Genomic DNA, 16,299 nt, shown 5'->3' on the forward strand with positions numbered 1-16,299 from the left:
TTTGTTTGGCATGATTGAAATTCTGATCTGTTAAAGTATATTATTTGTTCTAACATTTGCATATGACATAAACAAACATGTCTGTTCATCTCACCCCCCCTTGATTTTTTTTTAACCTTTCACTCATTTTCTTTTTATTCATATGAAAGTTGTCTGTGAAACAATGACAAAACAAATATGATACATAGAGACCATGTTAGAGTTGAGATTAAAGTAGTTTCAGGTGTCCAGCTAGGCTTGAATTTTGAATTAGTGTAATGCCATAATTACAGGCTTGAGATACACCAGTGCTCACAATTGCATATTGATTAGCATGATGGTTCTCTCTAAACCATACCTGATTCTGTGTTTTTTTTTTCAAATGCAGATCTATCTGTGTGTATTATAATGCTCATCCTAACTAGAATTTAAGTCTGTCATCAATATTGTCTGAATTATGGTTATTTAAGACTTTTGAGTGCTTCTAGTACTAAAGTAGAAGTACTTAAGTACTTTAGAACTGAAGTACTAAACTTGCACCTTATTCTCAATTTTTAACCAAGAATTTTTTATTGTATCCTTTGAATCAGGAGGTCCCTCAACACTAGGCACTATGGGAGGTACTGGCTGGCTTTGGTTCCAGCTGCATAGTTAATGTTGTTTTATGTTAGCAACACAGTTTACTGGTGTAACAAGAGATGGAGAAGGGAAAAAAGTAAGTTGATTTCAGATTAGTTAGTTTTTTGCGTTTTCTTGTGTAGTACGTCATGAATACAAGGAATAATGCGTGTAACCTTTGACTAAAACTTTATCTCTTTAATCTTAAAATACAGCTATAACTGTAGGTGTTAAAGCAGGAAGTAGATGTGGGGGCATCAGATATGTAAAAGATTTTTAAAAAAGTGTAGAATACGGGTTCAGTTGATGACTGGCTGTTTGCAAGATGTGAGTGAAAGGATTAGAGGAAGCTTGAATGATTACCAAATTGATTTGGAAAGCCGGTTTACTATTTGTGCTCTCTAGTTTGGGTAATAAACATTTTCAACAAAAATGTTTTTACTATGAGCTTTTATGGAAACTTGTTTTCTCTTTCAAATCCCTTTTCCAATTTTAACTTACCAAGTCAATAACAAGGAGAATCAAAGACCCTGCTTTCATGGATTCTGTTATGGCAGAGAACAGTATTTTAGTAAATGGAATTAGAAATTCAGTAGCTTATAAAAAGGTGGTATGCAGAGAAATATAGCATGAAAATTTTGATTTGATATCTTAATATAGGTATATGTGCTTGTTTGTTGAAAGTAGCTGAAAATATTGTCTGATTGAGGTCTGAGGAGAAACATGAAATCTGACAGATGACTTGGAGTCAAACTGACTGTAAGAAGTTGAATTACCTAATGGGTAATTGCATTTATTTACAGTGTCAGCAAATCTGTAAGTATTTCAGGTGAAGGGGTTGTTTCTTGTTCTCTTTTAACAGATGTGAAATAATTGTGTTTTACCAGGGTTAGATTTTGTTGTTATTTCTAATGCTGAAATTATGATACCACAGAGATGCTGATCGTTACATTATAAAGCCATACTTTGCTAGGATCAGCATAAGCGGTTATGATTTCTTTAATATGTCTTGTTAGAAATGAACATAATTAGCTATTATGTAGTTTTAAGAAGATATTCTTGTTTATTGGTAGCAATAAACTGTATATGTATATACACACACACACACATATTTAAACTAAATGATGGAAACAAACATAATAAATGGATGCAACATGTATGCTTAATGCATGCATTTCTGCAGAAATGTACAATAGATTGCATTTTTTAACATATTAAAATAAAACAATGGGAATGCTTTCTTTCAGCTAATGTGCTTTAGTCCTTCAGTGTTGCCAAGAATGCAGGCTAGATATTGACCTGTCCTGTATCTTAAAAGTAAAGTGTGTTTCAGTGCTGATTGTAACGCTTGCCTAAACTGGAGTTTTATGCTTGCATGAGCAGTAGATCTTCTGCACAAGATTTTAGTCAGAGTTATAGAGTGGCTTTTTAATTGGCAGTTAGTTTGAAAAAATAATCATGACATAATGATCTTTGTAAAAGCTGTTACTCGAAATTGTGTTCCTGTTTTTGAGGTAATACTGTGATGTTGTTGCATCATTTTCTAGTTTCTTTTACACGGTTGCACGCTTTGTCTTGTGCAAGACAAGCAAGAAATATCAAAGTGGAGGGGTTTGGTGAAGGTTGTTTGAAGGTAATTTTTTTTGACACTGTAAAGAGTTAATGTCCAAATTAGATGAATTCAATGGATTGCATACTCAGCTGAGCTCTTCTTTTATTAATTTATTAAACTGAACTCTTTGTGCTATGTATGTCTACAACAGAAGTTGCAATAATTTTCCTTGTACAGCTTTGCATTTTGGGAATAGAATCTATGAAGCTCTTATTTATTCCTTAGTGTTTCTATTCAGGGCTAGAGATGTGTTAAATGCTGATTGCTTATTGTGGAACTGATTTAGCATATGATTTCAGTGACCTTTTTATATCACTTTCCCTTTAAAGAAGAAATGCCAGCAGAGTTGACGGTGCTTCTTAGCACTGGGAATAAAATAAAAACAAAATAGCTGGAACCTAAAAAGCCCTGAGGATTATATTCATCCATAGAGTTCTGGGCAGTGTTGTTTACTAGGCAAAGAAGTGTGAATGCTAGTTAAGTTAACAGTCAGACCAGGTCAAAGAAATTGCAAATGTGAGATTTCTTTATTTTTTTTCCAGCACTGTAGCTTGCTGTTCTTTGTTATAAAAGAAGACCTTCAGCTCAAGTGCTGCCAATAACTCTTCTCAAACAAATCATGTGTTTAATTACCCTTATTGTGTGAAGCCACCACACAGACAGAACACCATATGCTTCTGTTGACTTGACCTCCTTAGTCATAAGTGTCTGGATTTTCTGATGTATTATTCTTTTATTCCTTGTGTCCAAAGGAACATTCAGACCCTCTGTCAGCCCTCATCAGTGGAGATTTGAGAGTGGTGTCATAGTGGGTTTTATAACTGTATAGGAAATTTTCTAAATTGTGACCTTTCTGTATTGAACAATTTGTATATAGAGGCAAAGGTGAGCAGTTGCATCTGGAGACATTTATAACTGTTCCTGGCTGCTCTATCTAGCTATTAAAATACCCCTTAAGTAAATCATTCATCAGTTGTCACAATTCTAGTTTGGCATCTTTGGCTTTCTGATGGCTTAGGATTGTTTTTCCTCTAGGAAAATGTTTTATTCTGTAGCTTTTTAGGGAAAAACCCAACAAAACCAAACCTGCCTGATGTACTACTTCATGCTTCCATTTTCATTGGTAAGCTGCAGCATTTTTAGTTTATTTGTATTAAAGATATAAAAAATGTGGGGGGGAAGCAGGTTCTCAGTCTGATCTGTTCTGTATTCCCATTTTTCTGCTTTGCTTGTGTACGTGGCATCTCTGAGAAAGCAGGGGTTTTTCTTTTTTTCAAAAGAATGTTTACAAGTAAATTGATTCTGAAATTTGCATTTCAAAATAGGAAGGTTTTACGAGATGATATTACAAAGGATCATGTTCAGATTGCTTAAAAAATTTTAGTGAAAACAAATTCAGCTCCTGCTGCAAAGGAATGTTTAAACAAAAGTATCTGAACTGAGACTGGATCAGGCCCTGAAAGTTTCAAAGCAAACACTTCGGACTTGTGCTAGTGCATTAGAATTGGAGAGAACAAAAAACATCATTTGTTTATACAGGTCCTTGAAGTGCAAAACATGAACAAATTGCAATGCAAAATCAAGTAATTATAATTCTTGCGTTATTTTTTAAAAATAAAGTCAGGAAAACCTGCAGAACTTTCACTTAAAAATAAGCTATTCTTCACAGTGAAAACTACTTGAATAAGCATTTTTTAAAATACTTCTAGTCCTAATAAGTACATTTCTATGTGGAAAACAAAGGCAATAAACTAATTGTACTGGATTGTTTTGGTAGATTGAAATACCAGATTGCTGAAGTGACCTGTCAATTTGAGTAACAAGATTAGGAATAAAAGAATGGCTTCCCCACTTGTTTTCCTAAATCTTGATACAAGACCTTTTTTGTTTGTTTCATGAAGCAGAAAATGTTTTGTCGTGATTAGTAGGATGTATTTGTCATATGTAAATCATCTACCTTGCTTTACTGTCTTTAATTCCACAGAATAATGTACTTATAAAACAATCACATGTTCTCTAATCCATTCAAAATAATAAAATAGCTTTATGAATAGGCATAGCTGCAAACTCTGTAACTAAAAAGGCCCACAGGATCAAGTGTTCAAAGAGGACTGATAAAATTTGACCTTGAGCAGTTTTCTTCAGAGCTTTTATTTATAGCATGTCTGTTGTTAGCATTTACAGTATATTGCCTTATTCTGTATTTGCATGGTTGACTACTTTTCTGCTTCAGATTTTATAACTCATCATAACTTGCTTAGAAAAGGTTTTAATTTCACTTAAAAGCAAGGAAGCTAGTTAGCTTATGGGCTGTAGTTAACACGTGGTCATATATTGTAGTATTTTGAGGACACCATATATCAGCTTTTAGGCAGTTTCAAGACAGAAGCATAATCTGACTTGTAAGCACACTTGAGGTTTAATTTTGCGGGGGGCAAATTTTGTTAAGACCTTTACCCTTCGCTGTTTGACATTGCTGGTTGTAAATATGATTTGTGCCTATGTGCGGGTTTTGACACTTGATAATTACTTCAGCTTGTTACAATATTTTGCTGTTTTTATAAGACTAAATGTCACAAGTGGATTCTGTAACATCTTTAATCTCTCTTGTGTGGACAGAGCTTTTTGGCCATGCCTGTGTGATTGGTTTGACAATTCCTCTGCTCACCTCTCCTCAGTCAGACATTTGAGAATGCAGTGCTTGATTTGTGCCTCGTGAATATCTTCTGAGCTCTGGAGTCACTTCCAAAGGGCAATGGAAGCAATGTTTGTATTTCCTGAGTAAATGCCACTATGTATTTCTTCTCTGTGCATCTTTATGTGGATGCTGGATGATTGTACAGTGCAGTGAGAGCAGGATTTTGCAGCATGATATTGGGTAATTGTATTTACAGTTACGTTTTGCAAAACCCAGGCACAATAGGAAATCTAGCCTTTGTCAAAAAAAGTGTCAGTTTTAAGATGAAGTTGAAAATTACTTAGGTGCTAGTGTAGTAAGAATTTCTTTTGATTTACTAGAGGAATTCAGTCTTTATTTTTGACTGACATTGGAAATAGTATAGTCTGCCACATTAGTGTAGCAGGATTTTAATTTAAAAGGATATCTGTTTGTGAGGGACAAAGATGACTATTTGATCAGGTGATACTTCAAATGTGATAAGCTCGTAAGGTACTTAGGTATTATGGATCAAGCATGGTCTAAAAATGACGTTACATACATCTTCCTGGGAGTGAAGTGCAGGTCAGTGCAGGTATTGTCATGATTTACTGGATACTGAGGTACTCGATACCACGATTTCATGGATCACATAAAGCATCAGAACTGATTTTAGGGGAAGTGCAGAACTTATTTTTTCACCTTGTGGCTGAAACAAAGAAACATTCTTGTAAAAGCTATGCCAGATTGACTTGGCTGGCATGTTGCCAAATCCCTAATTCATTGAAGAGTAACCTGTTCTTGCTACAGGTTACTTGCTACTTGCCACTGACTCTATATAAAACTCAGTGTGGAAGCTCTCTGTCTATTAAGACCTCTATTTTGTATCAACCTGTAAATTGATCAACATCCTTGATGCAAGTGTAATGAATTAATACATGAAGCTTGTTACTGTCTCTGACCTGTGGTATGATGGTAACTACTGTGGGAGTTTTATAATGGGAGTAAATGAGTTGTGGAATTACTAATCACAAAAGTACCTGAATTAGCACTTACTACAGTGTATTCTCACAGATTCAAACATTTATTTAATGGCATTTTAATAACTCTTCAACAGAGTATACATAAAAATATGAGACATTTGCTGTGGAACCTTTAACTTGTAGCACAGTTTGCTTCAGCTGAAGCCTTTTTTTTTTTTTTTTGAGAAGGTGCAGGCTGTGTTGGTTTTGAGCGAGGGTCTAAGGGAGAGGGTTGGAAGAAGAAAACTGAAAGGGTTGTGTCTAGGTGCACCATAAACTTCACTGTTACATTGGTGAATTTAGTACTGTTGCCAGTGAGACACTGTTCATCTGAATAACGACTTGAATATCCCCCTCTTGGATAGAGGAAAGGTCCTGCTGTATCAGGTATCTCTTCCTTCTCTTACCCATTTTACTAATTGAATATTTGTGTGCAATGCTTTGTTGCCAACCAACGCCTCTTGTCTGTGTGTCAGATGGCAGTCAATTCTTCCTGTTCCTATTTAATGAACAAAGGGGATGAGAGGTTTCAAGAGTTCAGCTGGGTAAGAGCAGGAAATATAAATCATGCCTACAATGTGGTAAAGCTAAGCCCTCTGTACTTGTCTTGCTGTCTTTCATGAGTGCCAAGTCTGTGGCTGGTTGCTTTTTTCTCTGTGTGGCAGATCCATCGCTTTGGGTATTTAGCTGATTTGCAGTTTGAAGGAAGACTCAACTGCCTGCTGTTGATATGGGAAGGTCATAAAGCTTTTTCTGATCTTGTTGTCTGATGCATCTGCCTTTGGAGACAACCAGCCGTACCACCATAGAGCTCTTGAGTAAATTATAGCTTGCTTTTTTTTTAAAATATAATCACCTTAGTTCAGTATGTTCTATTTCCAGTTGTGGAAATGGCGTGTGATTTAACATATTTGTGAACCTGCTTGATTGATAATATAAATAACAGCTTGCAAAGCTTTCATACTGCTTTTTATGTTGTAGATGGTGCTTCTTTTAGCAGATGGTAGAAGGCTTTCCTTGAGGGACAATGGCAATACTAACTGAGAATCGCTGAAACATTCTTGGGGTTTGTAAGGGTCTTCATGCAATTCTGTTTTCCTCTACCTCTTTCCCCCCCCCCCCCCCCCCAAAAGGGGGAGTGCATATTACACAGCAGCACAGATTTTTTTTTTTTTTTTTTTTTTTTTCTTCTCTTCTCGTAGAGAGTGGCAGGGTTTTTACTGGAGTCACAGGCTATCAGAGTATGGCTGTTGCAGGCTACATGGAGTCAGAAACTTTGGAGAGATTGCCAGAAATGCAAACTTCCCTTTTTAGATAGATAGTTTCTGGCCCTTTTTCTTTGTCCATTATTTACCCCATTTCTTGAGAGGGGCATCTCTAGAGGGTCACAAACATCTCTGATTGTGTAGTGTCTGTACCTCCTTTCCCTGGTGCAGCATTAATAAAGATGGATGTGTATGCATATCATCTAAATACATGCTCCTCTGTTCCTCTTCTGCTGCTGCCTAAGATATGTAAATAAAATCTTCTGAATTCTCGTATATCAATATATGTACAGCTTTGGTCAAGACTGTCGTGTACTTAGTGCTTTCAACAATATTAAATTGCACCTGCAACCTCATTGGTGGATCTAAGTAGTTCTTCAGACTTATAAATAGTGAATTGAGTATTTTCTGGTGATTGTTGCTGTAATAATACCAGTATCTTAACCAGGAATCCTATTCAACTGTACTTTCTGTGTTTTAAGATTAATGACAACACACACACATATATACGAGTTTCAAAAGCACATTGTGATTGAAGGTTAGGTGCCTAGGTTCTTTCTTCAATACTGAGCCATCTCCGTTTCCTTTGTGGGTGGTTTATGGTGAAACTTCAAATAATCAGAGGTACCAGAATTTTGCTGATTCTACAGATGTCTGTATTCCACTCAATTTAAAAGTGCACCCAAAGTAGTTTCCTCGCATAGTTTTCATATTAGAATAGACTAGACTATTTCAGTTGGAAGGGTCCTACAACAATCATCCAGTCCAACTGCCTGACCAATTCAGGGCTGACCAAAAGTTAAAGCATGTTGTTAAGGGCATTGTCCAAGTGCCTCTTAAACACTGACAAGCTTGGGGCATCAAAAATTTTCATTTTGCTAAAAAAGTGACATGAACAAAAAACTAAGAGCCGTTGATGATTTTTAATGGCACTGAAGCTGAGTAGCCATAGAATTGCTTTGGTTGTGTTTCCAGGGTATTTCTGCTGTTTTGTTGTTCAGTACGTGTTTCATTTGGAATTATGATACAGCAAAGCATTCTGCCAGTGCAGGTAATTTACCCACAATTCAGACTTCCTTTGCTATTTTAGTTGAGCTGAGATAATCTGCAAAATGCTTTTGTAAATTCAAACTACAGCATATTTTCTTGTTCCTTTACTTTGCCCTTTTTTTATCCCAAGGGAAAGCTCTTTGCTTTTAAAAATCATGGGTTGAAGTACATAAACAGATTAGATTAGTAGTACAAAACCCAAAACTAAGAAACTAGATGTACGCTAAGATGTTCAGAAGCTCCATGTTGAGCTTAGGAAATGGGCACCTGGTTTAAAACTTTGCTTATGAGTTGTCTAAATTTGGAACAGAAATCAAATGATGTAATCAAGACTGTCTGTGGCTAAGAGGAGAATGGACTGAATTTATAACTTAGGCTAATGGTGTCTTTTTGGAATTAGTTTTTTTTTTTTAACAGTTGTTTAGTAGGAGAACCATAAATAACCCAGAGAAGGAAGAGTAGGCTGAGAGCTGAGATTCCATCTCTGGTCAAAAACTTGCAAACCTTCACAGTTTGATTTGAATTTTTAATTTTCAAAATCAACTTTCAAGTGAGCTTGTCTAAATTGTACGTTCTGCATATTTAGGAGAACATATTGCAACAAGGGAAAAAAAGTTGAGAAAACAAACTACTGAGTGAGTTGACATAGTGTTAACTTTCCAAGAAGTACGCAGCATCAAGCCAGCAAAAATATTTAGGTTTTAGCCTATGCAGTTTTGCTGAAACTACTAGAGTTAAAGATAAAATGATGAAGAATTAATGCTTTCAGTTCTCAAGTCATTTCTTAACGAGATATTTTCATTTGAAGTATGAGGGCTAGTTATTTGATCTTTTTGGCTTCCAGAACAAATAATGGAAACGCATCACTTTCTCATTTCGATGTAAAATTGTATATTATTCTTAAATAAAAATATGACTGTATGCTGAAACTATTGGAGACCAAATGTGTTTGATATTGGGTACAGCTGCTGTTAGAGGGATGTTTTATTTGTCAGAGAGCAGATATGTTTGGGGTTCTTCCATCAGCTGTATAAGGCCAATAACTTACTGTCTGAATTCCTTCCACTGTTTTCTTAAATTACTCTAGGTTTCATCATAAGAAGAAGAAAAGTAATTTATAATATTGTAGAAAGAGAAACTTTAGGTTTTAGAGAAACCTTTGAACAATAAAACACTGAATGGTCAAATGTGTTCTGAAAATATTGGCTACACTGTTGACTTTTTTGTATATACAATGCTTACAAGTCAGTTTGTCATAGAGTATCTCAGTTGGAAGGGACCTACAGCGATCACCTAGTCCAACTGCCTGACCAATTCAGGGCTGACCAAAAGTTAAAGCATGTTGTTAAGGGCATTGTCCAAATGCCTCCTGAACACTGACAGGCTTGGGGCATCGACCGCCTCTCTAGGAAGCCTGTTCCAGCGTTTGACCACCCCCTTGGTAAAGAAATGCTTCCTCATGTCCAGTCTGAACCTCCCCTGGCGCAGCTTTGAGCCATTCCCATGCATCCTATCACTGCATCCCGGGGGAAGAGCTCAGCACCTCCCTCTGCACGTCCCCTCCTCAGGAAGCTGTAGAGAGCCATGAGGTCGCCCCTCAGCCTCCTTTTCTCCAAAGTGGACGAGCCCCAAGTCCTTAGCCGCTCCTCACAGGACATGCCTTCCAGCCCTTCCACCAGCTTTGTTGCCCTCCTCTGGATGCATTTAAGTGCCTTCACATCCTTCTTAAATTGCGGGGCCCAGAACTGCACACAGCACTCAAGGTGAGGCCACACCAGCGCTGAAAACAGTGGGATAATCGCCTCTCTTGACAGGCTGTTATGCTGGGCTTGATGCACCCCAGGGTGCGGTTTGCTCTCCTGGCTGCCGGGGCATGCTGCTGACTCCTATTGAGCCTGCTGTCAACCAGCACCCCCAGACCCCTTTCTGCAGGGCTGCTCTCCAGCCGCTGCTCTCCCAATTTATATTTGTGTTCAGCATTACTCCGTCCAGGTGCAGAATCCAGCATTTGGACTTTTTAAATTTCATCGCATTAATCACATCCCAATGCTCCAATCTATCTAGATCCCTCTGCAAAGCCTCTTGTCCCTTGAGAGAGTCGACAGCACCTCCCAGTTTGGTATCGTCAGCAAACTTGCTAATGGTGCATTCAACTCCTGCATCCAGATCACTGATAAAGATACTGAACAGAACTGGCTCTGGGACTGAGCCCTGAGGAACACTGCTGGTGACCCGTCACCAGCCAGCTGTAGCCCCATTCACTACGACCCTTTGGGCTCTGCCCTTCAGCCAGTTCTTCACCCAGTGCACTGTGAACCTGCTCATCTCACAGTTGGACAACTTGTCCAGAAGGATGCTGTGAGGGACAGTATCACATGTGTTACTAAAATTTAAAAAAAAAAAAAAAAAAAAGGCATCCACTGCCTTTCCTTCATCCACTAGGCAGGTGACCGTATCATAGAAGGATATCAAATTAGTTAAACAGGACTTTCCTTTTGTGAACCCATGGTGACTGTGCCTGATGATTGCATCATTCTTTAAATGCCTTTCAACAGTACCCAGTATAATCTTCTCATAATTTTTCCAGGAACTGAGGTTAAACTAACAGGTCTGTAGTTTCCTGGGTCTTCCCTCACTCCCTTTTTGTAAATTGGAATAACATTGGCCAGCTTCCAGTCAGCAGGGACTTCCCCAGACTCCCAAGACCTTTGGTAGATGATTGAGAGGGGTCCTGCCATAACATCTGCTGGCTACTTCAGTACTCTGGGATGAATGCCATCAGGCCCCACGGACTTGTGAACTTTCAGCTGATACAGTTGGTCCCTTACAATTTCAGTGTCCACAAATGGAAAGTCACTGTTCCTGCACTCGTGGTCCTCTGACTCAGATGACTGGGCAGCCCAAGGTCTGTCAGTATTATTAAAGACTGAGACAAGAAAAGCATTGAATGCCTCTACTTTATCTTTTTTCCCTGTTAGTCAGGTGACCATAATCACCAAGTATCAGTCCAATGTTTTCTTTAGATCTCCTTTTGCTATTAATGTATTTAACAAAGCCCTTGTTGTCAGATTCGGCATTGGCCAGTTTCAACTCTAATTGAGCATTGGCCTTTCATCATACGCACACGTTTCAGAAAGACTGTCTTGAATTTCTGGAGAAGCTTCTACAGTCACTTGCAAATTTTGATTCCTTCCTCCTTGTGAGGAAGGAAGTGACATTTAAAATGTAAATGGGACTTCTGTGTAGTATAGTAACGTGTTCTCCTCAACAAGTCCTAATTTTTTGATGAAAAGATTTAGCTTTCAAATGGCTTCATATTTTGGGGGGGGGAGGGCAGGGAAGCAAATACCAAACTTGAGCTACGTCAAAGTTTAAATAAAAATAAATCCTTAATTTAATCTTGTAGGCTCATTCCCAAGTACTTAGGAGTCAAGAACTCTGAAAAATCAAATTAGAGGATTTATAAGCTCCTGATGCCTTAAGGGACACATAACTTTTTTAAAGTCTGGGACAGCTGGTGACCAGTATTGGTGGTACTGTAAGAGCCTAAGAAGTATTTTCCCCTTTGCAAGTGCCTTTCAGTATGAGATGAAAATTTGATGTTGCTGCTGTTGTGGTTGGTTGTTTATTTATTTTTAAGTAATAAGTATCTGAGCAGTTGATCAATGCTTTGAAGTACTGCAAGTATGCCAAAGATACAACTGTTAGAAATTTAAATTTAATTTGTTTTGTTTCAAAGTACAGGCAGTCATATTATACAACAAGTACCAAAAGGCCAAATTACACATTAATCTCCAAATATATGAAAAGTGCTAGCTCTGTTAGTGTTAGAGATGTGTTTTAAATTACTTAAGTTCTTGCAAACAATGATTTTTACTTCATTTTGTGTAAATAACTGGAAAAATACTTATAAGGCAGTGGACTTAAAATAGGATTATATTTGTAATGTTAGCATTTTCTAGTTTTAATTGGCTGAATAGTATTGTGACCTAACAAAAAAAAAAAAAAGTTATACATTTTTGAAGGATGAGTTTCAGGAGTTTACGTATCTTTTAGAGCAGCCTCCTTAACCCAGATATGTCTGGTTGAAGCAACTGCGAGAAGTTGACTACTTTGAACCAATCAACTAGTATTTCTTAGAGGAATTCATGCTTTTGAGGTCTCACATGTCATAAATGCAATACCAGTACTGTTCACTGGGAGCCTCAGAACTGAACTGCTTTATAATACTTCTACTGGGAACAATTTTCATAGAATCCCAGGTTGGAAGGAATCATCCGGTCCAACCTTCCTTGGCAAACGTGTGGTCTAGACAAGGTGGCCCAGCACCCTGTCCAGCCGAATCTTAAAAGTGTCCAATGTTGGGGAATGCACCACTTCCCTGGGGAGATTATTCCAATGGCTGATTGTTCTCATTGTGAAAAAATTTCCTCTTGTGTCCAGTCGGAATCTCCCCAGGAGTAACTTGTACCCATTACCCTTCATCTTTTCCATGTGACTCCTTGTAAAAAGGGAGTCTCCATCTTCTGTGTAGCCACCCTTTAAATACTGGAACATGGTGGTAAGGTCTCCCTTAAGCCTTCTTTTCTCAAGGCTGAACAAACCCAGTTCTCTCAGCCTTTCCTCATACGGCAGGCTTCCCAGTCCTTTGATCATCTTTGTGGCCTTTCTCTGGACCCCCTCCAGCCTGTCCACATCTTTTTTGTACAGCGAGGACTAAAACTGAACACGGTACTCCAGGTGCGGCCTGACAAGCGCTGAGTGGGATAACAACTTCTTTATCTCTGCTGGTGATGCCCTTGTTAATGCAACCCAGCATCCTGTTGGCGTTCTTTGCTGCAGCAGCACTCTCTTCACTCAGACAGAGCTTGTTGTCCATCAGGACCCCCCGGTCCCTTTCCACAGAGCTGCTCCCCAGCCAGGTAGATCCCAGCCTGTGCTGTGCTCCTGGGTTATGTTTTCCCAGGTGCAACACCTTACATTTGTCTTTGTTGAATTTCATAAGATTCTTGTTAGCCCATTCTTCCAGCCTATCCAGGTCTTCCTGCAGGGTGGCTCTCCCTTCTGAAGTGTCCACTTCCCCACTCAGTTTGGTATCATCAGCAAACTTCATCAGGGTACACTTGGGAAACCATCTCAAAAGCCTTGGAGAAATCCAGGTAGACAATGTCCACTGCTTGCCTCACATCAACCGAGCAGCTTACTTGGTCGTAGAAGGTGATCAGCTTTGTCAAGCATGATTTTCCGTTGGTGAATCCGTGCTGGCTTTTCCTAATCATGTGCTTCATTTGACTTGTGATAGCTCCCAGGAGGATTCATTCCATAACTTTCTGAGGGACTGAAATAAGACTGATGGGCCTGTAATTTCCTGGATCCTCCTTTAAGCCCTTCTTGTAGATGGGGGTGATTCTATGATTCTGTGATTCTATTTTACAGTGCCACAGTTGGGATCCTATGTTCTTGCTCAAAAACTGCTGTAAGTTATGAAAAGTTTACTTCTACATATATAATTTCAAATTTCTTTAAAAAGCAATTAAGTAATTTTATTTTTGACATATTATATTAATTGTAAATTAAAGGTGTTAAAACAGCCACCTCCTCTGAAAGTATCATCTCCTCAGTAAGGGGTTTTTGTTTTATAGTCTTAATACAAAACTACAGTTTTCATTTCTTCATGTAATAAAACTGCGTTTTCAGTTAACCCCTAAGTTTCTTGTGGTTTTACGACAGAGTTTTAATTTGCTGTGGAATTACAAGAGTCTTGTAATTCCGGTTTATGTACTACCTTCCTAAATTAGGGAGGTTGAAAAATCTTAATCTCTGTTTACAACTGAGTTTAGTAATAAGATATTTCTGATTTTGCATTGTGGAGTTTGCTACGTGGAGGTAGCAGGGCAACTACTGCAATTCTCCGCTGTTTGACATATTCCTAGGTAAATTGTTCCCTCTAGGCCTCTGCTGTTCCTTAGAGCACCAGAATTCATCGGAGCACTGTGCGTGATGTGCCGATATCTTTTAGTAAGTGTAGGAAGAGAAATGGTCTCTGCCAAGACGTCGTCTAAGTCAAGAGAGGAAGACCTGAATTCATCCTGCTTGAGGTGTTGGAGTCTGAACCACAGGTTCCATAGGGTTCTCACCATTTTCCCAGGAGAAATACAGACTCTGCCACAGATAAGTTTAGCCTTTTCGAAGCAGGAAGAACAGAAGTACCAAAGTTTGTCTGCTATCTTGTACCATGAAGAAAGACAAGAAGGGAGACTTGATGCTACAGGCTGCTTCTGAGGCTATCCACTGCTATAGAAGCCCCCAGTAAAACCTTGCGTGTCCTTTGGTTGCTCATGGAAATTAACAGGGATATATATAACCTGCCATCATCCATTTCTTTTGGGGAGGGGATGTCATTCGCATACTTGTGTGGCATCTACACTAATACAATTCTATATTCATTTAGCTGTTAAAATGTTTTGTAACCTTACTGTAACTAGTAGACGTGGTTCCAAGCAATCTTTGATTTCTTTGGGTTATCATTGGCAAGGAAGAATGTCCTTCATGCCAGAAACTCCAGAAAATTTTCCTGGCCTTCTCAATACTGCTGACGAAAGCACCAAGTCCTGTTTCAAATAGCAGTCTGGATTCAGTTGTCAGTGTGTAGTGTGCCTAGCACTGTATTGTGGGCCAGCATCTGTGTTCCGGGTTTGTTGGCATAAAAGCAATAACCATTTGGTTTTAATGAAAAAAGGAAATAAGGTTGGCAAGGGAAATGTTTTTAAGAGGTAGTGAACTATGTTTTTATTTTTCTGTCTTCAAAACAGAGGGCATTTTAGCTAATTATGTTTTCTAAACATAATCAGTACAGTACATCCCAACTACAAAAAAAGAAAATAAATGTAAATTCAAAGAAGTTGGAGGAAATGTAGCATTATTAACAAGGGAAAGTTGACTGCAATTCCTGTTTTACTCCATGTGTTACTGTAACATAGCAACAGGAAGAGATTCAAATTGCTTGCAAAACTTCGACTTCCTACTTCCTTACCACTGCAGTACTAAAAGGCTAGGAATGGATAGGTAAATAACAAAAAAGATATGTCTATGGATGACAGCTGTGTGGTTGGAATACTGATTACAAGTTATAAAATCTCTTAAGATACTCCAGTCTGTATCTGTAGATTGGCTGAAGGAGAGTGGTGGTGGGGAGCAGGAGATTCGAGGAAATGACCAATAGGAAGAAGGAAAGATGCGCAAACCAGAGACGCTTACTTTGCTGGGTGGCAAGGACATAGGCAATACATCAGCAAATGAGTTTTGCTGTTTCCCTCTCCCTTTTGGTCTCCTTTCAAAGAATACAAGTAGGTATCTACATTTGTGGGATTTTGATCAAAATTTTGTTCCTGCAGGTACTGACAATATCATTAGTTAAAACCTGGGTTTGAAATTGGTACGTCCCACAATATTGTCAAATTCCACTCATTCTTACAGAGTATTCAGAGGGGGCTTTCAAAGGGCATAACCTGTGCTTTTGTAAGGCACCACTCCTGTTCTGCTTCTTAAAAGAAAATGTTTGTGGGCATCTGTTCCAAGAAAAGATTCAGAATTGCCTTGTGGTGCTGAGTAATGAGGACTCAAAGGTTGCCCCTGCCTGTGGCTACAGTGAGAGGCATACCCCCCTCAATGCCTGCTTTGCATCCCTGTCTCGTGCAGCTCACCCTTCCCTCCGTATGCTGTGTAAATGCTAAGGTGCCTAACTCCAGTGGGATGGTGCTGGGCTGTGCCCTTCTGGGTTGAATTTCAGGTGCTGCATAGCTGAGCAGTCCCTGACCCTTGTTGGATCTGTCTGTAAGTGTTTGTTTCCAAAAATAACCAGGATCATCTTTTTTTTTTCTCTCTAGAAAAGTTGATTGCATATCAGCGGGAATTTCATGCTTTGAAGGAACGGCTTCGTATAGCTGAGCATCGCACTCTGCAACGCTCTTCTGAGCTGAACGCTATCTTGGAGCAGTTCAGGCGTGCAGTAGCAGAAACAAATGGGAGTAAGAATGCAATGAATAATTTTTCAGGTACATACTGTGATTGAGCTATTTTTTATAACTCTGCACTACT

General features: G+C 38.6%; 1 protein-coding gene across 2 annotated transcripts in view; it reads left to right on the forward strand.

Moving 5' to 3' along the window:
- The window catches only part of MGAT4A (alpha-1,3-mannosyl-glycoprotein 4-beta-N-acetylglucosaminyltransferase A), an 85,492-nt gene that overhangs the window by 16,950 nt on the left and 52,243 nt on the right, over positions 1–16,299 (forward strand). For both annotated transcript variants that reach the window (XM_082337743.1, XM_082337744.1), the window contains exon 3: positions 16,089–16,256. In XM_082337743.1, the coding sequence (XP_082193869.1) occupies positions 16,089–16,256 (168 nt within the window). The remainder of the gene's footprint in view (positions 1–16,088; positions 16,257–16,299) is intronic.

This window comes from Platalea leucorodia (genome assembly GCF_965183815.1).
Source record: "Platalea leucorodia genome assembly, chromosome: 2".
NCBI lineage: Eukaryota > Metazoa > Chordata > Aves > Pelecaniformes > Threskiornithidae > Platalea > Platalea leucorodia.